Source organism: Hirundo rustica, chromosome 1, assembly GCF_015227805.2.
Source record: "Hirundo rustica isolate bHirRus1 chromosome 1, bHirRus1.pri.v3, whole genome shotgun sequence".
Lineage (NCBI taxonomy): Eukaryota > Metazoa > Chordata > Aves > Passeriformes > Hirundinidae > Hirundo > Hirundo rustica.
The window spans coordinates 35,012,945-35,039,273 of NC_053450.1; the positions used below are offsets into that span (position 1 = coordinate 35,012,945).

The 26,329-nt window shown below is 37.2% G+C and overlaps 1 protein-coding gene across 1 annotated transcript; it reads left to right on the forward strand.

The window, feature by feature from the left end:
• Positions 1–5,615: 5,615 nt before the first annotated feature.
• PPP1R42 (protein phosphatase 1 regulatory subunit 42) lies at positions 5,616–24,949 on the forward strand. Its single transcript, XM_040074290.1, has 8 exons — positions 5,616–5,744; positions 6,662–6,828; positions 7,284–7,422; positions 10,133–10,249; positions 15,279–15,396; positions 16,639–16,767; positions 17,936–18,087; positions 24,872–24,949. Exons 1-8 carry the CDS (start codon positions 5,616–5,618, stop codon positions 24,908–24,910), a joined length of 990 nt encoding a protein of 329 aa, XP_039930224.1. The 3' UTR covers positions 24,911–24,949.
• The last annotated feature ends 1,380 nt before the right edge of the window (positions 24,950–26,329 follow it).

Below are 26,329 nucleotides of genomic sequence, written 5' to 3' on the forward strand. Positions count from 1 at the left end.
GATGGAGCAATAACCTGGTCTACTGGAAGGTGTGACTGCCCATGGAAGGGGAGTTGGAATTGTTAAATAGAACTTTAAGGTCCCTTCAACCAAACCATTCTACCATTCTACAATTCTATGATGACTTCTCAACTATTGGAGCCACCACCACAGCCCCAAGAGCACAACAAGGGCTACAGCCCAGCTCTGCCACTGCAGTATGGCAGTGAGGAGCAGGTGTCTCTGGGCCATGTCATTCTGCCCCAGTTCCTGCAGCAGGCAAGTCATCTCCTATCTCAACATTTGCTCGTGCTGCCACATGCACTCGTGTGTGGCCTCATCCAGCTCCCTATTGACCATCTGCGGGTACTGGATGATGATGTTTTGCACCACCCTAAAGAACACTTGGACAGCCATGGCCTGGATGAGGAGGGAGAGGAAAGGTCAAGTGGGTCTGGGAAGGAGTGGGAAGCAGGTATGGAAGCTGCATGGAGCTGGGAGCAGGTAGGAGAAGGAGTGAGGGGTGAGGCTGCTGGCAGGGACCTGGGCTCTTGATGAAGGGTGAGAATCCCCATTTCTGTCCCAGCTCTCGCCCAGCCCAGACTCCCCTCATGTGCTTACCTCTGGCTCAGGACCTGAAAACCAGCCCACACTGTGACCCATCCCCTAGGACTACTTAGCATAGGGCCAAAGCTCATCAGACACTCCCAGCCCTACCCTGGCTCTGCAGCTCACAGCTGACCCTGGCAGCCAGAACCTTGATAGCCTCAAAGGACAGACTCACCCAGCAGGACAGCTAATAAGGGTCAGATACAAGGGTGGCTTCTTCACACTAGGTAAGAAGCTATTAGAAGTTCCCTCCATGTCTGATAGAGCCAATGCCAGCCAATTCCAAGGCAGACCCACCAGTGACCAAGGCCAAGCCCATCAGTGATGGTAGGTAGCACCTCAGGATAACATATTTAAAAAGGGGGTAAAAAAAACCTTGTGCAACACCAGCAGCTAGGAAATAGAAGTGAGAATACAGGAGAGACACAACACTGTGAAGAGAAGGTCAGAGAAGAGGGAGTAGGAGGAGGAGGGGCACCAGGGCAGAGATTTCCCTGCAGTCCATAGCAAAGACCATGGTGAGTCAAGATGTGTCCCTGCAGCCCACAGACGTCTGTGGAGCAGACAGACACCTGCAGCCTGTGGATGTGCCTGAAGGAGGCTTTGACTCTGTGGGAAGCCCATGCTGGAACAGGCAAGAGTGTAAAGTGTCTTCCCCTAAGCAGGAAGGTGTGACACTTTCCACAACCCCTATTCCCCTATTTGCTCTGCTCCATGTTTTTGAGAATCTTATATTTGCTACCTTTGAAAACATAAAACCCAAACTGAAATTAATTAGAACAAGTTATTTCAGACATGTTTTACATATAAAACATGTTTGTTCCTAACAACATTTTGTGTCATTTTTCCTATAAGAGAAATTAAGTCATAATCTTGTTTTCATTTGAAGCAAACAACCTGAGCCTTCTCCAGACTGGACAGTCCCAGCTCTCTCAATTACTCCTTAAAAGAGAGATGTTCCAGTCCCATCATCATGTTGACAGCCCTTAGCAGGTCTCTCTCTGGTACATCATGTCTCTCTTGCACTGAAGAGCTCAGAGCTGGACACCAGCACTCCAGGTGTGGCCTCACCAGCGCTGAAAAAAAAGATGCTCACAAGTGGCAATATTCTTCTTCTACAGCTGGCAATATTCATCTAAGGCAGCCCAGGACACCATTTGCTTTCCTTGCTGCTACACTGGACAATTTGGTGTCCACCAGGACCTCCATGTCCTTTTCTGCCAAGCTGCTTTGCAGCTAGTCTTTGCTGATGCTTAGGGCTGTTCCTCCCCATGGGCCAGGCTTTGTGCTTTCCCTTGGTGAACTTTTTTTGGGCTCCCCTTGGCTCATTTCTCCAGCCTGTTGAAGTCCTTCCTCATGGCAGCATGATCCACTGGCGTATCAGCCACTCCTCCCACTTTTGTGTCATCAGCAACTAATTAGTTGGCTTTTGTATAGGCACTAAAAAGTGTGATATAACTGATTAAACAAAGCAAAACAGAACCACTAACCAACTAACCACAAATTGCAATAATGTTTCACCATTAAAAAAAATCATTAAACATTTGCTAACGCTTTTTTTTTTTTTTTTTTTTTTTTGGTAGAACTTTGTTTTTAAATACAGTATCCACGCAATTTATAGAACTATTAACTTCTCCAATTCAAGCATGTGGGAAAGGAACCATAGGATCTTGGTTTTGCCAGTAGTCTATGCTCACAAAAAAAAAGTCTGGCATGGAGGAAAAAGAGGCAACACCAAACAAAAACGGCTGGTTAACAAGATTTAACAATGCATAGCCTTATTAAGACATTAACAAGACAAAGAGCTCTTTGTAGGGGTGGGCAGCATGGGGGATGTTGTTCAAAGTCCATTTGCATTAGCAGGTTTCAAAAATTTCTTCTGGGACAAATTAGCGAGTTGGCCAATCACCAACAGTAGTGACTTTAACAAGGGCAAGTTCTGGGTTCTACACATGGGGCTACCTTGGGCATACGTACAGGCTGGGATTGAGAGGCTGGAAAGCAATGCCACAGAAAGGGATCTAGGGATCCTAGAGAGAATGTTGAGTCATCAGTGCCCTGGCAGCCAGGAGGGCCAACCGTGTCCTGGGGTGTATCAGTATCGCCAGCCAGGTAAGGGAGGGGATTGTCCTGCTCTGCTCTGCACTGGGGTAGCCTCACCTTGAGTCCCGTTGTCCACAAAAAATGTATTTATTACCTGGTGTGCAACAAGCCAGTAATTACACACTTGAGACATTGATTATTTATTTCAAGATGGCACAAGCCTGGGTGCCTGGTGGAATTGCAAAAATCAAGCACACGAACTACCAAAACTTTTTAGAATTTATATGTTTTAGCAAATAAAGGAATTAGTGTTCATTGGCTAATAGTTACATAGTTTTCTTATTAATTCATATTCTACTATTGACTGACAATCTCTTGCTTCTTATGCTAATTAGTCCATAGGGCCAATCTTTCTCTTCTTTTGGGTCAGTGGTCTCTGGGTTGGAGGTCGCAGATCTCGCCCTGCCAGAATTACCTTTCACTCATTTGCAGCTGATTTCAGCACAATTGCTGAGTTGACTTTATTAGTTTTTACCTTATCTTAAGAGTTCTACCACATGTCTCTGTAGGTCATAAATTCTGCATTCTTTGTGTCCAGTATCAATCATCATCCTTTTTCCCAAGCTTTGTTAACCTCCCCCTTGGTCTCAGATCATTGAAGCATGTCAAGCCGTAAACTTTAAACAAGGTAATTCTACAAACAAGTAATTTGGTCTTCTAGATACCATAGCTATCACTTGGAGCTTGCTTGTTAGCTGCTGTTTCACAAGTTAAACCTCCCTTTTTGATTTGAAAGTAAACAAACATCAACCATGAAAGAACATCCTTAGAAAATTTTTTACAGAATACACATTTTGCAACAAGTCCTGTGTGCAGTTTTGGGCGCCACAACACAAAAATGTCATGAAGGTATCATAGAGGGTCCAAAGGAGGGCAGGGAGGATGGTGAAGGGACTGGAGAGGAAGCTCTATGAGGAGCGGCTGAGGTCACCTTTTCTGTTCAGCTTGGAGGACACTGAGGGGAGACCTCATTGCAGTTTACAATTTCCTCATGAGGGAAAGTGCAAGGTCGTGTACTAATCTCTTCTCTATGGCGTCCAGTCACAGGACTCGAGGGAATGGCCTGAAGTTGTGTCAGAAGATATTTAGGCTGGATATTAGGAAAAGGTTTTCCAACGAGGGGGTGGTTGGGCACTGGAACGGACTCTTCCGGGAAGCAGTGACAACACCAAGCCTAACAAGAGTACGAGAAGCATAAGAGCAGTACACTCAGGCACATGGTGTAACTTTTGGCGTGCCCCGTGCAACAGCTGCCGACGACCCTCGCGAGTCCCTTCCGCCTCGGGCCATTCCCCCCGCTCTCCCAACATGGCCGCCAGCGCGCCCGGCCCGCGCGAAGCCGCGCGGGGATCGTCGCTGCGCGTTCGCAAAAGAGCCCCGCCCCTGCTCCCTTTTCTCGGCGCTGATTGGTCCGAAGCGCGCGCCGCGGCCGGTAGCGGTCAGCGCCCCGCCCCCCGGCGGTTGGCGTGCGGTTGCCGCGGCAACCGGGGGCCGGCGGAGCGCGCGGGCCGGGAGCTGAGGGGAGAGCGGGGCCGGGCAGGAGGCGCTTCCTCCCGGGAGAGCGCCTGGAGAGGATCCCGGCCCGTGCCCGCCATCAGAGCCGCCTTCCCGCCGGCCGTGCGGGGAGGCGGTTGGTGGCGGGGCCACGGGAAGGGAAGGGCGGTGTGAAATCGCGCGGCCGTAGGTAGGAAGGAGCTGGGACCGAGGGAGGGAGACCTGCCCGGCTTTCCCTCGCTTATTCGGCTGAGTTTGGAAGAAGGTCTAAGAAAGGGCTCTGAAAGGTGTTTCTATGTAAAAAGCAAGACACTCACAGTGGAAAAACAGGCAACTCACAATGTCCTTTCATCTCTCCTTCATCCCCACCTTTTAAAAGTTTGAAGCAAATCCCGTATGGATAAAGGAGAGCTTTTTTTTTTTTTTTTTTTTTTTTTTTTTTTTTTTTTTTTAACTACGAAAGGAGGTTTCTTCTGCCTTTACCTCGATCTTGGCTTTTCTTCAGTTTCTCCTAATTGTAATGCTGGCAGGGAGGATTCTCTGTGCGAGGCTCAGCACTGGATGCTTTTTGCTGTCTCCTCAGTTGTTCTGATACACTGATGTGGTGCTTTCTTACAAGCTATAACACATAATATACATTGGTATATGTACTGGCTAGATAGTACTCAGACTTTCTATTCTGCGTCATTAAGTTATATCTGTTAGGGTGTCTGTATCCCCAGACGGTTTACGCCTCCCGTTCAATACTAGCTGCTTGCCTTCATCCCTCTCCACCATTCCATCATTTATAAGCTCACTTATATGAGCCAGAGTTTGGGAAAAAAGTTGCTATTGTTGTGAGAACCTCTATAATATGCCTTAATGGGAAAAACTCAGTTTTTGACTGTGCAGAGCATGCAGTTGTGTAGATGATGAAAGTGCTGTGCAGATGTATAAAGAGTCCTGTAGATTACAATCACCTCTCACAGCCTGTAAAACCTGTTATGGAGTGTCGTGTATTTTCTAATTTATAATCAGATTATGAGCTTCCATTAACTAGCTACTATGTGTGAGAACTGTGCCTGCTGTGGAGCATTGTGCTCATATTTCTGTATGTAAAACTAGGATATAATATTCTTAAGCAAACTGAATCAACAAATCAAATAGAAAAATTATTTTGAATATTTATTAATGCACCAAAAACTTGATAAAATGTCAGCAATAAAAGGGGTAAGTTTTTATATGCAACATAGTAGCACTGTAAATGAAATGGGAATTGGTGAGAATATGTAAGATTTGAAGTACACGCGCAACTTTTGTTGAAGATCGGGGATACAAGTAGTATAACATTTTCTTTTTTGTTTTTAAGGCATTCTGTAATACTACTTAGAAGAGCACGTGGAATACACTATTAAAAGAGGCAGTAGAGCAGCTTGACTTATTACAGAACCATGGTTCAACTAACAATGGATCTAATTGTTAAAAATGCCAGTCACAAGAATCGTAGTGAAGAGGACCTTGGACAATATCTGCAAAAAATAACTCATATGTATTTATCAGATAAAAATATAGATTCAATTGTAAGATTTATTTTTTATTATTCTTTTTAAACTGGTTACCCTGATGTTTTGTAGTTACGGTTATGATGTGGTGTTCATTGTTGGAGAGACATATGAGGAAAGCCAAGTTTTACAAATTTGTTAACTCACAGCATAATCTTTTCAATCTATCTGTGATTTATTCCTTAAATTTCAGAGGAAGTCTGAGAAAGGAAAGGAGAGTTCAGGAACAGGAAATAACCCGAGTGAGGTTAACAAATTTGGACTGTTATAATGGCTTTTTCAAATTAGCCAGGTTAAAAATATACTTTTTTTTTTTTTTAAATTGCTCCCTGGGGCTTACTCATTTAAAAAATAATCCATGAGCTTTTCATTTTCAAAGACTAAACCTGCAAACTTAAACCAGTCCTTCTTCCTCTGAGTTTAATAATAGGAAATGTATAAAGGTTTCAGTAAGTTCTGAGTTAATTCACATCCCCTCAAGATACTGAGTAAATTTTGAAACTGCTGAGCCCTGAACAATTGCATTGTTGAATGTGGTGAATTTCTGCTCTAAAACTGTGATTTCAGTCGAGAGGAAATCGCTGGTTCTGTGTGAAGAGATCCCTGCAAGCAAAGGGGTTTATTCAGCCCACTCCCAGGAACGTGCCCAGCCATAGCGAGTCACTAACTGGATCAGCTGCTGCAGCAAAGTTTTACAGAACCTTCATGAAGAGTGGCCTTTTAGTTGTTTCATAGGAATATGTTCAAAGAAACTCAACATTTGAGTGAAAACTTGAGTTCAGAAATATATTAAAATAGAAAAATAGCTTTAAGAACTGTTTGCTAAAGGTGAAAATTGATAAATCATGCATCAGAACTTAAAGATAAGAACAATCAATAGCTTCCAGAAGCAGGCAGTCAGTGAACATTAAGTGGCATGTTACTGTTTATTTCAGGGTGACCTCGCTTTCTGTAAAAATCTGCGATTCCTGTATTTATATGACAACCAAATCAACCAAATCCAGAACTTGGACTTTGCTTCAAATATAACACACCTTTATCTTCAGAACAATCATATTTCAAGTATAGAAAATCTCTCACCACTGAAAAAACTTGAAAAACTGTAAGTTGAAAATAAAATATTTATTTTACTAGTAAAAACTACAATTATGATGCTTAACTTTTTTTAAAATTATGTAGCCATTGAGGTCCTTTCATCTCTTAGATTTTGCTTTTCAAATAGAAGGGATCGCTTATTATTTTTTGATGAGATGTTCTGTGATAAAAATAATGGCATATCATCTTGGCCTATATATTTGCATTTAAATGATTTTATTTTTTCAGTTTAGTAATAATAATAATAATAATAAAAATAATAGCAGTAGATAAAACTGCAAAAAACTGCTTGAATCAATTAAATGTATATTCTAGTAGTATGCTAGATTATTTGCTTCATCTATCATAATTTCCAAGTATTATTCAATAATGCTTGACGAATATTTTTCTTTATATATTGAAGCCTTGTGTTTGCTCCTGCTTTTGAAGGCTATTAAATCTAATTTATGTTCTATTCTGTAGGTATTTAGGAGACAACTATATCACTGTAGTAGAGGGTTTGGATAAAGTAGGAGGACTAAGGGAGCTACATATTGAAAATCAACATCTCCCTCCTGGTGAAAAGCTTCTCTTTGATCCAGTATCCCTTAACTCCCTGGCAGTAAGTACATTTTGAGAATTTCAATGAGTCAATTATCAGGAGGTCAGTATTTTTAGGAGAAATTATTAGGAGTCGATCACTCTGTTTTCCTCTTTTGCCAGTTGGTGTCATTATTTCAAATTCTACCAAGGGACTCTCACCCTAATTTTTTTATAAGGAGTCCAGCAAATTCTGCTTCATCTTTTTTCATTATGAATGATGAAAACGAGAATAAAGAGAGAGAGGAATTAAGGAAGTGTGTGGATGCCCTATACCAACAGAATGTGAATAAACTGAAAAAGGACTTGGAATTTACTGCTCTTAGTTTTCTTAGTCTGCTTCATTTGTAGTGAATTAATTTGTTGATATTTCAGTGATTTAATTGGTATTGTTGTTTATTTATTGCCTTTTGTATTTCTGTAGAAAAACAGAGTGGAAAAAAGAGCACAAACAGCTTCTTTTTTTTTTTTTTTTTTTTTTTTTTTTTTTTTTTTTCTTTTCTTTTCTTTTTTCTTTTTTCTTTTTTTTTTTCCTGGATATTAAGAACAACGCAATCAAAAGCATTCCATTTTAGTTCTGCAGTTCTTTTATGTTGTGTGATGTCGAAAGTTCAGGATATCTTTTTGAAGTTGTCTTTCAACATGTTAATTGCTCAGAAAACATAAAACATATAGATGAAGAGGTTAAAAACTAGGCTTTATTTGCTAATGGATGTGGTTCTGTACTATAAAATTTCCTCTTGCTGTATCTCCCATAGTGTAATCAGGGCTTGATGAGCCTTTTTTTTTTTTTTTTTTTTTTTTGTGAAGATGGAAAACTCACTAAAAAGTGAATTTTGTTCACATGTATATCAGAAATATTTGACCTAGCTCTATTTTTTCCCCTGTTTTGAGATTAGGTAATCCAAGACATGTTGCTGTTCTTCTTTAATAGATTTTAATCATTACTGTGAGAGCATTTGTACTTTTTTCCTTCTATATTGGAGAAGTTATCAAAGTAAAGGGAGGTTTTATAGCTATAATCTTCTCAGGACAATAATGCATAATAAACTCTTCCATGTTTTTCAGCAGCCTGGTCTAGATTTTGTTCTTTGTGGCTTTTATTTAAGGGCTTTTGATGTGGAGTTTGTTTTGTTTTCTGTGAAACAACTTTGCATTCTTGACTATGTAACATCTTTGTCGAGGCTAAATGTAAAAATATTATATTTTATCCTTCAAGTGCTAAGTATTTGAAGCCCTTTTAAGGCGTCGCTTTTTACTTCTTCATCTGTTTCTAGCTCTTCTAATGGTATCAGAGATAAAAGAGATAAAAGCACAAGGCCAGGTAGCTCTGTGTGTACCACAGGCAAATGTTTGATGATGACAATGTCATGAATCTGACTGAGAAGATTAAGATAATGAACTGTGTTTATCAGTATGATACTGGTAATTTCCATCTACAATGTAGATCTTGGTCAAATTTTTGAAGGGGGTTAGTTTTCCTGCTTAAACTGCTGAAAAGTATTTTCCAGCTAATGGTAAATCTTATATCTTGTATAATTCTAAACTCACTGGATTAGGAGTCCCTTTTCATTTTCTAGAGATATAAATATTTTCCTTTTATGTGAAACTACATTCATATTTCTCAAGATAAACACCTGAAACACACTTAGATTTTTATCTAAAATGTAAAGATCTCTGTAACTATTGTCTGTTACAAAGTGCAATATGTGACTCAGTACTGTTCCAGAGAAGGGATAAGGATCAGAGGTATGGACAGCAAGAGGTTTGAAGGATCAAGCCTGAAAGAAAAGCAGTGTAGTCCAGCTAAATGAGAGTAAGTGGGTAGCACATACAGGCTTCAGCTCTGCAGTTCAGATGCAATCTGGGGCCCACAGTATAAGAAGAATGTGGCCTGCTGCAGGAAGTCCAGAGAGGGCCACAGAGAGGATCAGAGGGTTGGAGCATCTCTCCTGTGAAGACAGGCTGAGGGAGCTGGGGTTGTTCAGCCTGGGGAAGAGAAGGTTCCAAGGGCAACTTATATCAGCAGTTCAGTACCTAAAAAGGGGGCTTGTAAGAAAACTGGAGAGGCACTTTTTACAAGGGTGTGTTGTGATAGGACACAGGGTAATAGCCTGAAACTGATCAAGGGCAGGTTTAGATTAGCTGTTAGGAGAAAATCCTCTGCTTGTGAGGGTGATGAGACACTGGAACAGATAGCACAGAGAAGTTGTGGATGCCCCATCCCTGGGAGTGTTCAAGGCCAGGTTGGATGGGGCTCTGAACAACCTGGTCTAGTGGAAGGTGTCCCTGTTCATGGCAGGGGGCTGGAACCAGATGATCTTTAAGGTCCCTTTCAACCCAAACCATTCTGTGGTTCTATAAAAAGGCAGTCAGTTTCAATGTATGTTTCATCTTCAAAAGCAGAGTTGTAGCACATGCAGAACTCCGTAAAGAATTTGAACGAGTTTTAAAAAACCACAAGAATTCTGTATTTACTGAGAATTTCTGAAATAATTGAGAAACAATCTTACTTTGGTTTCAGTAATTTATTCAAAACCAAAATAAATTACATTTTAGGACAAGGTGGAACACCAGCATAAAACAATTTGTATGGTATGTGGAGGTGGTGTTTGCATGTTTCTTCTTCATATGGTTGTTCATCTTTTAAGATAATTTTCTGTAACAATTTGCAACTTGACTCATACATGGCATAGAAAAAAATGCTTCTTTTTCTGCTTTTCTCCCTTCAGAAATCTTTGTCTGTATTGAATATCAGCAATAACAACATTGATGAATTAGAAGAACTAGCAATTTTGGAAAACCTTTCTTATCTTAAAGCAGTCGACAATCAACTTAAACATATTAAGGTATTAAATAGTTGTTATTTTAAGTATGGGTGTTTAAGAAATTAGTCACATTCATCTTTATCACTAAATATATAAGAAAAAGAAATTTTACTTCTGCAGTTACTAAATCTGGGTTGTCAAGCATGCATCTTTTTTCATATAAAAATCTTACTGAGACTAAAAATGAAGAAGCATTTACCTAGGATGTCAAAATTTATACTTTTATTAATTAATACTGAAACGAATTGGCTTAAATAGTAACCCAAATCACCAAGACAAAGTCTTGATTGAAATAAACTCTTTCATTTCTGGTTTGCATAAGCATTTTATGTTCTTAGTAAACTTAACTTTCATTGGTTAGTAATTATTAAAATGACTATTCTTATTACTTCTGAGAACACATGTATTTTTAACAGATTGTTGAGAGAATTTGGCAATTCTCTTTACTAGTGAGGAGATTGCAGTATTTTGTGTGCATAACCTATCAGTTTTCTAGATGAATTTACTCTATTTGGACTCTTCATCTTTTTACACTTTAATGCTAAAAAATGTTGAATGATGACCTTCTTTTTTACTTTGGAATTATTAATGCTTTGTATTTCAAGTCCTGGCTGGCAGTTGTGATTGAATTTACATCAAAATACAATTAATGTAGGCTTTTGCTGAATAGTTAAAATCACATTGAATATGTTGGTTACATCAAAATAACAAAAAGCTTTTTTCAAATAGGCAATCTCCCCAAAGCTTCCCTTTTTAAAAGAAATCCATTTCTAAATAAAACATATTACAGAGATTTTTATATTGGCTCTTTCTTTCTTATAAATAAAATATATACTTCTGTTGCGTTGATCTTAAAAGAAAATTGTCATAGCCAAAGAACCAATTAAATTTAAGAATGATGATGCCAGTTTGGAGATGGAATTTACAGTATCTCAGAGGAAAAATTAGTATCCTCTGAAAAAGAATAAGGAGAGGACAAAAGGACTGCATTATTCAGTAACTGTGTATATATTATTTATTTTTTATTAAATTTCATTATTTGATCATCAGGGATACCAGAATTATATTTACCCAAATCCGCTAGCCCTGTAGATTCCTATGCTACATGATCACAACTCTTGAAAAATTACACAGTTAGCATTTGAGTTTGCTATCCATTATGCTCAGATTAAGCTCCATTATATTTTGAAAGTGACTGTTCTGTGTGTTTTCTAAAGAATCTCCAGGTTTTTCACATTTTGAAATATACGGAACGGGGAACTTGTTTCTGTTCATATCTTTGCAGACCTGTAAAATTAATGAACATATCAAATGTGTTTAATATACAGTATAATGCAGGTGGATATCCTACTTTCCAGCTACAGTTACTGAGTTTTAAGGGATTACTTTTTGGTAGACTCTACTTATCACTAGTGTAAATTCTTAAATAAATAAAAACCAAACTATTGAAAAAAGCAGTAAGCCATGAGAAGCTGGCTTTTTAAAAGTCAGTTTTAGCTCCATGTAAGAGGTTTTAGCTCACAGTGGACATCTAGCAGGAGATCTTACACAGCCACTGACTGTTCAAAAAAAAAATTGCTGAGGGAAGTTTTGGGTATATTTCAAATTTTTTTGCATCCCTGAATTTCATGATTGCATGGCATACGTCATTCTGCAATTGTGAAAGCTGCAAGGATTTTAGGGGTATACAGATCTATACCTTTAACTGGTTTTGCTGGCTGAACTTGTTAAATGCAGCAAAGGCTCTTTCACTCCCACATGAGCTGCCTCCATTCTCCTCCCTCTTGCCCTTATCTTATCAAAACTCTGATGTATACCTCTTTTTCATGCCAAAAGCACGATGTCCCCTGTTTTCCCCTTCCTGCTTTCCCATAACTGCCATCAAGAGCTTTCCCCAGGAATGTCTGGCATTGATCACAGGTCGTGGCAGTGTTGCATGACAGGCAAGTGTCAGAGAGCTCTGTGCCCAGCTGTGCCTCACCTGGTGGGAAGAGAAGCTCTAGAGGAGCTACCTGTGTCTGAGCAGGTCTGGTGAACTGCAGGAGTAACATACAATCTTTGTGAAAGAGGAAAATATGAAGGACATAAGAAATGCATGAAATACAATCTACAAAAGTAGACTTTTCTCACTTTCATGTATTTTGTGTAATTATTTTATATTTAAACATTTCTCAGTTTTTTCACTTTCTTATGAAAACCCATATTCCTTCGCTTTTCAACTATGCTACTTTGATATCAGCGTAGTTGAAAATTAGGACTAATAAATTCAAGCACTTAAGGTTGTGGCTAATACAAGGCTTTGTTAGCATAATTAACAGACAACAAGCCATATGACCTTGTTTCACTTGACTGAAGTTTATATAATTCAGTCTGAACAGTAGACAGAAGAAAATCAAGTAATTTTTCTGAATTAATGCAAAATAACTATGACTAGCTACCACATGCAAAAAGTATGTCTCAGGTCAGGTATCAAGAATATAATTGATTTTAATAGAATTGGCTTTTCTTTGTTTTCTATTGCTTGCTACTTCATTTATTCATTGTATTGAGATTCTGGTTTGCTTTAGTCAGGAACACTAGGTCTTCTAAACTGTAGTGTATTTGGGTTAGAATAAAGGAAATGTTTTAAAACACTATGTCTATTAAAAAAACCCCACAAATATTCCTTTTTACAAAAAGCCAGAATATAATTTATTTATTTAAGTTCATTAGCTTTGGAAAGATTATGAGTTGTGTGAGTATTTGGATAGATTAAAATATATATATATATAGCTAGAAATACCTGGAAAAATCTGTATTTCCCAAGTCTTTAATTTATTCAACCTCTGCCCAGTATTGATTATGACAAGAGGATATCACAAAAGATGAATTCATTCTCCTTAGAATTGAGTCAGGAACAAGAGAAAAATTATAGATTTTCTCAAATAGATTATGACAGGTAATCAAACCGGTGACAAATTGCTGTCTGTAGATGTAGCTGGGGCAGTTGGATTAGATGTTTCCGATAAAAACTGGAGCATGCTGGTCAAATACCAATTCTTAAACAGCCACCGTTAATTGGTAAGCAAGTTATTGCCAGCACTAGAGCCGCCGGCTCAGGCGCTTGCCCTTCCCCCTCCCCACCCTCCCCGATGGAATATAATTTGCTCGTCAGTATTTTGTAGCAGACCTCAAAGTGATAGCATGACATGATCATTTATCAAATGGAGCCTGCCCAGAAGAGTGTCTAGTCCCTTTAGTACAGCTTATTGAAAGGCTGGGAAGTGAAAGCACTTTATTAGAGACAGGAAGGCAATGAACAACTAGAGCGTATCGAAAGGGTAATCATATTTCAGCACAGGATTAGTGTGCTCTTAGATAAACATACACTGGAGTAAGCATGTTCTGGGTCATTTATCAAGTAAGTAACAGCTAACAAAAATCTTCAGGACTCTGTATACATTCATCAAAGTTAAACTGTATACATTTTATTTCAGTAATAGACAACTTTGTGTTGCAAAATTATTACTTGGAAAAATTCTTTCTAATGAAATCTAGAACGCATTACAGACTTCAGTGATAGTGTCTGAATGCTTAGGTAAGGATAAATAAATATACTTGCTAAATTATTTTTCTTTTTTCGTAAGTCTAGCCTAAAATATTTTGCCCCTAAATTTTGCTTGTAATTAAGGGTTAACACTTAAACTATGGGGGTTATCACATTGCTATCCTGATACATGCTGATTAAACTTTGTTGAATAATGTTATGAGAATTATTAACATTTCTTCATGTGGACTAGTCCTCAGAGTTTCTTGCATTGTTTTATCAGTCTTGATCCTCACAGAATCAGACTTTTGCTCTCTAGTTTTCTAAAAAAACATTTTTCTCACTGAATAACAATAGATGATACCACTATCATCATAGATGCACCAAAAATTATATGGTTTGGAGGTATGAGGCTGTGCTGCCACTTTCTCTTCCATGTGATTTTTTCTAAACATATATTATATGACCCATAGAATATTTCCGAGAGGATTTTCTACCAAGGGAGATGAGCCAGCAAAAGCAGAATTCTCTCTACTTGTGTCACCCAAGCAATTTTCTAAATTTGAAGGAGCTAAGAGATATCTACATTGCTAGAGACTTCATTGTTGGCATCAAGCTACAAAGTTTTACACACTCTGTGGTTTAGAATCCGTCACAGCACGATTAGTAGATTTTTCCAAATTATTACAACAGTAGGATACAAATCTTCTCTGCTATATATAACTATTGTCTTGAATCCCTCCTTATGCTTTTTACACATACAAGGAATGCCTGTCAAAAATGGGAGTTAAATGAAATTTTGGAAAGAATTTCAGAAAATAAGGTGTCTGAGTAGAAAGGACCGTTCTGCTAAACTTTGCATGTTTTTAACTTGAATTTATTGCAGTTAAAAGACAGAGTAGTTTCATCTAGGTCATACTGCCCCTGGGTAACCAGACAGAAATAGAGATGGAGAAAGGTATATTTCACTAATTTCACAGTGTAGGCCAATACTATAACTGACCACCCACAGTTAGGTAAGGGGGGCATTACTGTTTCTCCTGTGAAATGCAGTTCTACATATATATAAAGAGAGAGGCAGTCCACTGTGGATTGCATGATTTTTAGATTTTTTTTTTTTTTTGTCTGTTCTTTATTTGTATAAAGTAATTATTCTTCCACACACTGATACTCTAAGGGCTCTGTAAGACCTTGGGGATGCATTAACAGACATTGCATATTGTACAAATTTCTTCATTGGTTGTTCCTAGGCTTTGGGTACTTATCAATGGAATTGAAGTGGTAATTTTCCATAGCTGGCATTACTGTATCCTTAAAAATGCAGCATCTTCCAAAATCACCATTTCTAGGGAATGCTGTGGACCACTCTGTTTAATTAATGTGCATATTAATACATGTGAATAGTCTTATTGAAGTTATTTATGTGTGCAGGATTTGGGCCTGGCTGAACAAATCACATTACTGTTGAATTCACTCTGGAGGGGGAAACATAATCACAATGTTCTGTTGTTGTTTCAATTGCAGGATTTGGAGGTTGTATTGAAAAAATGGACAAAGCTACGCAGAATAGATCTTACAGGAAACCCCATCTGCCAAACACCAAAGTACAAGGATAGGATTATAGTACAGTCACTGACTTTAGGTAAAAAATTACATCAATAGCCCACCCATAACCCCCACTCTTTTAGGAAACAACTGAAAAATGAATTGTTCTTGAGTAGCACTATGCGTGTAAACACAGTTACTGCTATAGGTATTTATGGCAAATGATAAATTTTTAATTTATGTAGAAAGCTAAAACTGCTTTAGTAATCAGCTTCACAAGCCATCTTGTTTGGCTTTTGGTATTAGTAGTAGTAATAATAATTTGTTTTACAAGAGATGATTGATGATCTCACAAGACAATATTTTGTGTTCATATTCCAGATGTTATGAAACGGATTTTCAAAGATGAGTTTTATCTATTCCTCTGTGTTTTTGTTGTACAGTGCCAATTGTGCAGATCCCGCTGTACTGCGTTTGAGTTTGTCATACAACATTCATCCTTAAACTTCTAAGCAGTTCACACTTACATTGTGATGTTAAGATGTTAATCTTAACCCTTATGGTGCAGTTTATATTATTATTTTGCATAAAATTTTAGCGTGAAAGGAAGAAACTAATTCTTCTATATCTAAATATTTCTACTGTAGAAATAAGTTTAAAAAATCTGCTATTTTTTTTCTTTTTTTGGATAAAGGTGGCAATTATTTTTGAAGTTATAATTATAGAACTTGGTTTTTCACAGAGCACAAAATATTGGCCATTAAGAAAAAGAAAAAGCCTATCTGCACAATGAAAATGACGGTGCCTTAGGTGCCTAAATTTGTGGCCACGTGAGGTATTTCATTTGGGCTGACTCAAAAATGCAGATGCATCCAGTGAATTGTAGACCATAAGGTTTATGGCACCTAAGTGAGTAAAGTTAAACTGAGAGAGGCAAATCTGTGTGACTGTCTTCACGATCAGTAGAATTCCTTGATTGCTAAGATGTGCAGTTTCCCTCTCAACCTGGATTTCTGCATCTGTCTCTACCCTGTGTAAGAGCATAACTTTTCTGCAGAACTTTAGAGAGTCTTCCATGTTAACCAAATGTGAAATATGTATATTTCCCTTAAAAGCTATAAAAACCGTCAATTTTTTTTGTTGTAATTAAGACACGTTAACTCACTCTTGCAACTTCAATATGATTATCAGTCTTTACTAAGTATCTTTTTCTTTACCAAAATACTAGAAAAAGAAAAAAAGACTTGAAGAGAATTAATATAGAGCCAATACACATTACATCCAACTTTGTATAGACCCTTAGTTCACTTTGAGTCACAGAAAATGTTCTCTTTTGCAGAATACCTTGATGGGAAAGAAATTCAAGAAATGGAAAGACGTTTCTTGATAAATTGGAAAGCCGCCAGAGATGCCAGGGAAAAAAGCAATGAAAGAATGACAGATGAACATGCAGCCAATGTACAATTTCGTAAGCAAACTAATCAACTGCTTCATGTTTATCTAAAACTTAGAGAAATCATAAAATTGCAGCTAAAAATAAATATACTAAGAACTGTTTATATGACATTTGTACCAGTGATGAGTCCAAAAGACATGAGCAGAAATTGAGCTTTTCCAATATAAAATTTAATTTTGACACTAGTAGATGTATTTTTTTTCCTCACATCCCAATCTCCCACAATTATGGAAAGGGGTAGCTAGTACATTTTGAGTGTGTAAATATTCACATTAACTTCCATATTTTAAAAATGTTGAGCATTCTAGAATAAATATATATGAAATATATCAGACTTTTAAAATCTCTTTGTTGATACTTGATCTCTGTATACTGTCGGTCCTTCTAAAGGCCTTTGCAAGATACATGCCTAACAGAAGTCCAAGTCTTAAATTTGGAAACGAAAAAAAAATATCTGGGAGGTAAAAAAGCCTTAAACCCTTTTTGAGGTTTAAAGGCAATCTGTTCATCAAGTGAGAAAGCAAATTAGTTTTGAAACTCAAGCAAAACCTGAAATAAACTTTGAGGGTTTTTTAAAAATGATGGGGAGGTGGTGATTGTTACAGAGTTGACTGCAGGTTAAAACATAAATGACTTAACAGCATGTTTTGCCATCTTGCAGGACTTGGATGCAGCCATTTAACTTGAAATTATTCAAAATTATTTGAGTTATATTATTATAAAATAAAATTGGTGGCACTTAGACTGTTGCTTTTGGAAGATATATTAATATGTTATTTTTGAAGACATGAAGGCTGATGCTCTGCCTGCCAGCACCGGCCCAAAATAGTTGGAATGTGCTCATCATTTGGAAGCCATATATAAATAGCAATGGTTCTGAAACTGTCTTCTGGATAACTTCTGATATAAGGAGGTGCTATGTAATCCCTTTCAAATAACTCTACCTGAATGGGAATCCCTGTTTTAATATTCACCTTCATCAGTGTTTGTAGCACCTTCCATAATTCCATTCAAAGTTTTCCATTCTGAATTATCAAATGTGGGGTATTTTACCTTAAGGTTCATTACATTCTTTATAATGAGATATATTGGAACCTGTGATCAATCACACTGAATATTAAATATGTATGGTTTGACTTGGGATACTGAATTATTCCTTTTTTCTCTTTGTTTTCTGCAGCTGACTCTGAAACACCTCATCTCACTCTTCCTTATAACCCCAGTGACTCTGTGAAAGAAAAAGCAGATTATTTAGATTTGGCTCACAAGCAGAAAGTTGAAAGAAAACCTCCACCAAGAATCTGTGAAAGAAAAAGTCAGATGAAAACTCAGGTGTGTTTCTCAAATATCTTCCTTTTAGCTATGTTGGTTATTGCTTGTACAGCTCTTGCTGAATCAGTTGGAAAATGCGTACAGAAAGATAGAATTTAATCTGTATTTTTTTTTAACCATGTTATATTTATTGTCTATTTCTTTGAAAGACAGGAAAATAGATTTCAGTTTCTTGGTACAAATCAGTGGGCTACCTAATAGTAGTAACTTTAGTGTTACTAGTTTCTGTCAAATGCATTTAATTGTAATAATTTCCCACAAAGGTAAAATAATATTGAAGTTAATTCTCAGAAGTAAGTTAAGGTGTGAGGACCATTGGTGAAGGGTGATGCTGTGCATGGAATCATCTAGAGAAGGTGAAACAATCAGTTTTTCATCATTACCTCGCACCTCTAACAGCCATGCCCCAGTTTCACCTGTGGCAATAGTGTAGTTAATTATTTGGGACCTTATATCACTTCCAGATTTTTAATACTATTTTTAACCTAATGGTTTTATTATGTATTAGCTGAACTAGCCAACAAAAAAGTCATCATTTGTACAATGCGGTAGATAAAATAAATACATGCAACTGACACGGGTATTCTTTTGTAACTAAATTAGTAAATGTAGTATTCTATTTTACATTCCAGATAGAATTTGTTAGTATGTTTGACAATTTAACTGAGCAGCATTTAATGCTATTTTATTCTTGACAACTTACCCCTTTCCATTCCATGAGTTTTGTTTCTTCTGATAATTTGTTCCACTTAAAAATAGCTGCCTTTCTGTTGAGAAGAAGAATTGCAAACCACAAAGCTGCTCTCTTTCAAATAATAATTTTTGTTCATCATATGACAATGGATATATTCTGGCCTAAAAAAGAAACTGAATTTTGTCATGTATGTCCCTGTTATTGAACTTTTTTCCTTCTCAGAAATCACAGAGCAGTGGAGCAGATGAAAACAAGAACTGCAGGAACAATGTACTCGTTATTATAACAAGTAATACTGTTAGTACTACTATAGTAGTACACTATAATTTTCCAGTGAATAATAGAGGCTTCTGAAATTTAGAGGGATACAGGCTAATGCTCATGCCATATAAATATGTTTGGGGTATTTTAAATTCTTTTGTAAGATGGGTTTGTCTACATGCTCAGTGTTCTGTCAGCTTGCATGTCATCTCTATTAGCATCCTCTCTTTTGGGCCAGGCTGAGTAAAACTGTGCTTTTCATTTACTATTCCCCTTAATCCTAAAAAAGGATGGAACATGCATGTACAACATCTTTCTCCTATAAGATCTTCTGCCATTCCCTTTAAGACAAAGCATTCTGATTCTGCTTTACAATGGTAAAAAGCTGTCCAATCGTTGAGCTTCTTGGCTTGGCAAATATTTTCATAGTATTATAAATGTGGAACACAATCATGGCTCTGTTGAAATCCCTTTTGACCCTAGAAAGGCAAAAAAGAGCATCTCCCACACTTGATTGAAATAAAATACATATATTTTTATTAATTTACATTTGTAAATTAAGCAATTTAAGTTATTTTTTACTGTTAGTCTAGAAGACTTTAGTTTGATTTCACAGAAAGGTTAGAAGAAACTGCAGTCAGATGATGTGCATTTAGTATTTTCTAAAAACTTGTAAGTGGGACTTAGATGCTGAAGGTTGCTGTATCTTACAATTTTATGTGTAATCACTGATCCTGAGATGTATTCTAATCTTGTTAGTAGAGGAATTCCATAGAAACCAAAGAGTCTTGGGAGTTAAAAGTTTGTGAATTCTTTAGAACATTTACTGGGAAAAGAAAAACCCCAAACCTTAAAAAAATAGAAATATTCATTCTCAGAGCTTATGCAGATATGAAAAAATGATAAATCATAGTATTCCCTTGCCAGATCCACTAATTAGGGATATACATGAATGTGCCCACAAGTAAAGGAAGGAAATTTTTTCAAACTGAACGAATACCTGTATTGTTTAATTGAAATTCAGTATCGGACCAAAGAAATGAGTGGGTTTTAATCCTAACCTCTGTGTTAGTCAAATAAATTATTCCAACAGATGTTTCCTCTTCCCCTATACATACTAGGTGATGTTTGACCTTGGCAACTGAAAAACAGGCATCAAATACCTTTTTAACCTACATCTAAGATCCACTGAGGATTGCATGCAGCTTGAACAATGAAAAAAGCCACCTATTACTAGATTACTGAAATATGTCATTAATCTTTCCTTTTTGATGATATAAAAACAATAGCAATTTTATATTGAATTTTAAGTTAGTTTTGGACATGCAGAGAAAATTATGGATATTGGCAGGAAGTAATTAAAAGAAACCAAATCACTTAACTATTTTAAAGATACCTAATACCTTCCAATGGGATACACCATTATTAATGTTCCCTGAGTAGAGAAGTTGTTGAAATTTTGACGTTGTAAACTTTAATCTGTAACCAGCAGTTTCTGCCCACATTGCCTTATTCACGGAATTAAATATTGTGGTAGGTATTTGTAGCAATTCAGAATGTGGTGGGAAAGTCACCTTTTGTCTCTCCATCGTATGTTATGGGATTAGCAATATGGAAATGTCTTTAAATTATACAGTCAGCATGTAATAAATACTCTGGATTGTGCCAACTAATCATAAGCCACTCTGCTGCCACCATGCATATACATATATCCATATATCATCTATATTTCAAGTTCTAGTCCAAAAGGAAGGAACTTGCAGTGAACAATGTTAGCTCTCCCTCTTCTTAGGCAGATACTTGTATGAACATTGTATTTAATTAGTTAAATATTTATAAATGCCATGAGTTATGGTGATTACTGTGGTCTGAAATCTACACAGGACAATGTACATTTGATAACAGGTAGGAATGTGCACGTTCTTCATGTATACTGGGCTTTTGTTCATATGAATCTAACTAGCATTATAATAAATTGAATTATTAAGGCCTATTATATGACAGATTTTTGGGGAGAAATGATACTGAGACTATAATGATATATATACCCAAAACGTAAGTTTTGCAATCATACGCTTCATGTTACAGAATACAGTTCTCTTATTTAAGAGGGAGGTGGGGAAATACGTTACCTCTGGGTGACCTAATCCTTGTTCACTTACTGAATATCAATTTCAGCAAACATCTGAAAACTGGAAAATAAAAGATATCCTTAGTCTTAGCTGCAGGAGAAGAGAAACACAGATTTAAGATATAAACCAGTGCAGTTTTAGCTGTGCACCCTCAAGCTGGCTTTAGCAGCTGAAGAGCTTACAAGCACTCCAAATGTATTCAGAATTAGGTGCATTAAATGCTTAGAGATACCAGCTGGAGCACTTTGCCAGAGCTGAGAGCATGCTTAGAACAGACATGGAGTGCCTTTTCCAGCAGCCTGTCTCACTGCCTTTCCTTGGTGATGGTGTTGAAGGAAAAATGTAAACATCTTCTTAGTGAGGTCCAGAAAGTATCAATCAGCATTTAGTGCTGAAGGCTGTGGAAGAGAAATGTAAGGAATTTACTTGCCGTTGAATTATTCAGCCATGACATAGGATGTGAAAGGAGTTACTACAATGCTAGATAAAGTGTAAGGATAAAGAGATAAAGTGAAGTTCTGAAATTAAATAGAGTTGCTGAAGCAGAGCCATTTGAATGAAGGTCATGTATTAGCAGTTTCTGGTTACTGTGGCCCATGTAAGGTCCCAGCAGACAATTCAGCCAATTTTAGTGGTTGATTCCTTTTTTTTTTTCTTGTGTGTGTGTGGAGAATATGCACTACCTGTAAAGGCGAGTGTAAGTACTTTTGCAGAGTCATAATTAATATTACAGTAATCAGCACCCTAGTGATATTTTTGGTATCCATGCTTACAGCCCTGCTGAATATGGTGCTGGATGATTCTCTTCATGATTATTCATACTTTGTTCAGAAGGAAAAATGTAACTGTCACCACAAACATACAAGACACCAACAATGGCATTGTTTTCTGTCTAAACATCTTTCAGTAGTGGTAATTAAAAAAAAACAAGAAGTAGGTCTACTATATGCCAAATCTGTAGTACTTAACCCTGCCATGTCATCCAGTGTCCTAAAGGCAGTGATAAAAGGAATCTTTTTGCCCATGCCCTGCCTCCCCACTGCAGTTCTCTGTGCTGCTGCCTGTGCCCAAAGCTGAGAAGGAGTAAGGAACTAAACCACACTGGCAGAACACGTGCACTGATAGACCTCCTGTGCCCTTGAAAGGAGTAAATTCTTTTCAAACCACGGACAGAGAGCACATCTGCTGATGAGCAGATTGCTGGACTTCACATACTCCTACATGTCTGGCTGACCAGCTAGAGCATAGACACATTCTTGATGGGCAATCTGGCAGGAGCACATTTCCTTGCAGTAGTCTGCTCCATCTTCCAGGAGATAGGGGCTATTTCCTAGACATTTAGAAGAACAAATGGCACGTGTGAGTTGTCAGCCAGTAGGTGCTCAGCAACTTACCGGGACACATCTGGGGCTGCAGGCTGTCAGATGCTCTCAAGAACACTGGAACCCAGACTGTCTGAAATCTTTTGCATAAAATAGATGAATATTTAGATTGCTTTAGGCTGTAAGATCATTAAGTCCAACTGTAAGTCAGTAACATTTTAAACAGAATGCAGAATGAGAGGGGACTACTAAGTGACTTTATTGTGAGTTGCATCTTGTAACTGAGCCCTCAAAACTGTATCAGGAATTAAATACTATTTTAGGATGGTAAATAAAAAACCAACTCAGATCTTTGCCTATCTATTTTTCAGTTGTTACATGTTCACCCTAATACTTACTAGGTAAAATGAAACATTCAGTATGCAGTATTTATTTTTTTCCTATCCTTAGATCTTTGTTGTTAGTACTTTTAGAGTACTGTTGAGATTAAACCTCAAAACTTCCTAACATTTTTGGTCTGCTGTATTAGCATTACACATTTTTTTATTGTGTAGCTGACTGACAAAATTACAAATATCACTTTAATAACACAAATATGAATCTAATTAGCAAACTTACAGAAGTAATGCTCTGGTTTTAGGTTTTTAAAATACATGACTGCATGTGAGTTTGAAAAAGTAATTTGAGGTTAAAATAAAGACTGCTGCTTGAATAGGAATATATAAATAAATTCTGTAATTTCAGTATAAGTCTGTTGAAGTCACTTCCAGTAATCTAATTTACTGCAATGATATAAACACTCTTTCAATATCTACCTTCCTGTATCCGGTCACACATTGTGTAGGCACACTCCCCTCTCTGAAAAGTTGAAAGCAGCTGCTTTAACAAACCTGAGGTGAAAACAGAGACTGCCCTCATCTAGCAAGATGAGCTACTACGTGTTGGAGGACAGCACTACAACCACTAATTCCTTAGTAGCAGCTATACCTCCTCAAATTCACTTCCAGCCCCCTGGGATGTATCCAATTCAGTTGCAAAAACTTGGATATGTCAGTTTTACCTTATTGGTTCCTAAATCAGTCATCATCTACTGTTGGTAGAATTTCTCCCCACCAAAAACTGTTCCTAGGACCTAAAAGGTGTGAGACCAGGTCTTACCAGTAAAGACTCCAATGCTTTTAGAGCATCCACAGTACTGGTGTGTCAGAAGTACAAAAAGGGAAAAAAAAAATCAGACATCACTGCCCAAATACCTCCCTTTGGTAATGTTCTTACCATATTCAGAATATATGTAAACACACAGTGTTTGAGTCACTGATCTAAAGTTCATATTTGAACTTTGAATCCATAGCCAATTAAAAAATCATATTTTTTCTTAAACATCACATTAAAACCAGCGCAAGGTTTAAGTTAATTTAATGCTGTATTATTTCTTTATATATGCAGGTATAAAGCAGTACACAGCCTTGCCTGTGATACAGCTTTAAAAGCCATACAGTTCAAAAGTTCTGAGATAGACGGGGGGAAAAAAACAGACAGAAAACTGTCAGTGTTCAAGATGTGCCCATTGATTTTTCAGGATGAGGATTCAGATGTGATCTCTTAATATGGGATAGTATGTGATTGTATTCAGAGTGTAAGTGGTAGAAGTAAGTGCAACTGAAAGGCTCTCTTCCCTGTTTTACTTAGGAGTTTTTATTTCAGTGTAGTGTACAAAGTCGCTATCCTGATTAACAGAGCTCTGAGGCAAAATTATTAATTATATATTAATTTTTAATTAAAATTATTAATTATATAAAATATTTAATTATGTGAACCTAGTTATTTACACTCACAAAATTAGAAATGCTTTATATTGTAACTGAAAACAATACTTTTTACTTTGCTAGGAAAAAAAATACAAAAAAACCAGTGACAATTTATTGTAAGTCACTTGGCCTTGAAGAATTCTAGGAATTCACTGTTAAAAAAGTTGTATTTGAACCTTACCTCTTCAATCAAACAACACTGTAACCAAAGACTACAGAAATGACTGACTACATCTTTCTACTTTCTTAGTTCTGAGCAGAATTCATTGCTGCATCAAAACCAAGATAAATCCAAGCCAGCTATGAAATTATCCATGTAATCGGCTAATACTTTAAATCAAAAAGAGCTTTCAATCAATAAGCTCTTCCTTTCTTGGAAAGTTAATATGTTAGACTGTCATAATTTTTTTTTTTTTTCTCATCAACAGCATTTGATAACACTGCTTATAATTTTTGTTGAAATGTTGAGTGTTTGCAGGAAGTGTTAATGACCATGGGAGCAATAGGTTCTTTGATGTGGTTGTGACATGAAGATCTCACCTGTCTCCTCTGATCTCTCTGATGTAGGTTGAGGAGGAATCTGAAGTAACAGCAGAAGTAGTTTGAATTCTAAAAGCCAGAAGTTACTGGATGTGAAGATTTGGCCATTACTAATTTTCTTTTTCTCCCTCAAAGCTTACAAAGAAAGATACTGGTGTTTCTTTGAATACATTAGCTGTGTCTTTTTTTAATCCCAAAACCTGATAAAATTAAGTCTGTTGAACTTAATACTTCTAAGAGCATTCAGAAAAATAAGGGGACTTCCTATTTATTTACCAGTAATGCTTTGTCTCAAAAGCATGTAAAAAACATCAGCACATGCTAGGCTAAATCGTTTGCCTAATTCTTAAACTCCTCAAGACATGAACTGGTTTTAGTCAGTGCCTGACCTAGTAGCTCTTTCTTTCCCTATGTGATACTCAGCAATTGTCCAGAGGCGTGTTCACAGTAGGGCCATGGAGTCATTAAGGTTGAAAAAGACCTTTAAGATCATGCAGTCCAACTGTAAACCTAACACTGTCATGTTCACCACTAAACCATGTCTCCAAAACACTACATCTACACATGTTTTTAACAATTCCAGGGATGGTGATTCCATAATTCCCCTGTTCCAAGCCTATTCCACTGCTTGACCACCCTTCCAACAAAGAATTTTTTTCTCAACACCCAATCTAAACTTCCCCTGTGCAACTGCAGCCTATTTCCTCTTGTCCTGTCACTTGTTACCTCAGAGAAAAAAACAGCCCACACGTGTCTACAACCTCCTTTCAAGCAGAAAGGAGCTATTAGCACATGATTTTTGAGAAGATCTATAGTCCTAAAAAGTAATTTCCATGATTTGGATTTTTCCAGGTTCTGGTGAATAATGTGGAACAGTTAGCACAGGAGGCATGAGAAGGTTAATGATGTCTATGCCGATTAATTTTTTGATTGGGAGGATCATTTATTAATTTAACTTGAAATTCTGTTTGTTTGGTTGCTTTGCACTAGTTTGAGTAATTAAATAAATGCTAGAGACTTCTGATATAGGAAAATTCCAATCCTACAAATAAGGAAAGGAAAGCCCAGATTACAAATTGCCCCTGGGAAAAGAACTTTCCTAATGCAGTTTCTCTGTGTGAATGGCAGGTCAGCACCTTGTGCTTGCGGCCCTCTCTGAAATAAGAAAGGAATTTTTCCTGAATAAGGAAATCAGGATCTGGCTTTTTGCATGGAATGTTTTGTGTATTTTGTTAACATTTATAAAGATAAAGATAATTCAGTACAGATGATTAGAATGCATTTAACTCCTGCCTGCATTCTCCCCTTGAATAACAAGATGTTCATCTTCATTATAAAAAGCTAGGTTTCCAAAGCTAAGGTAGTAAATGAGTGGTACTGTAACGCTGAGGTGCCAGTGCTTCTGTTAAAGTGTTGTGGTTTAACCCCAGCCAGCTGCCAAGCCCTATGCAGCTCACTCCCCCCATTGGGATTGGGAAAAGAATT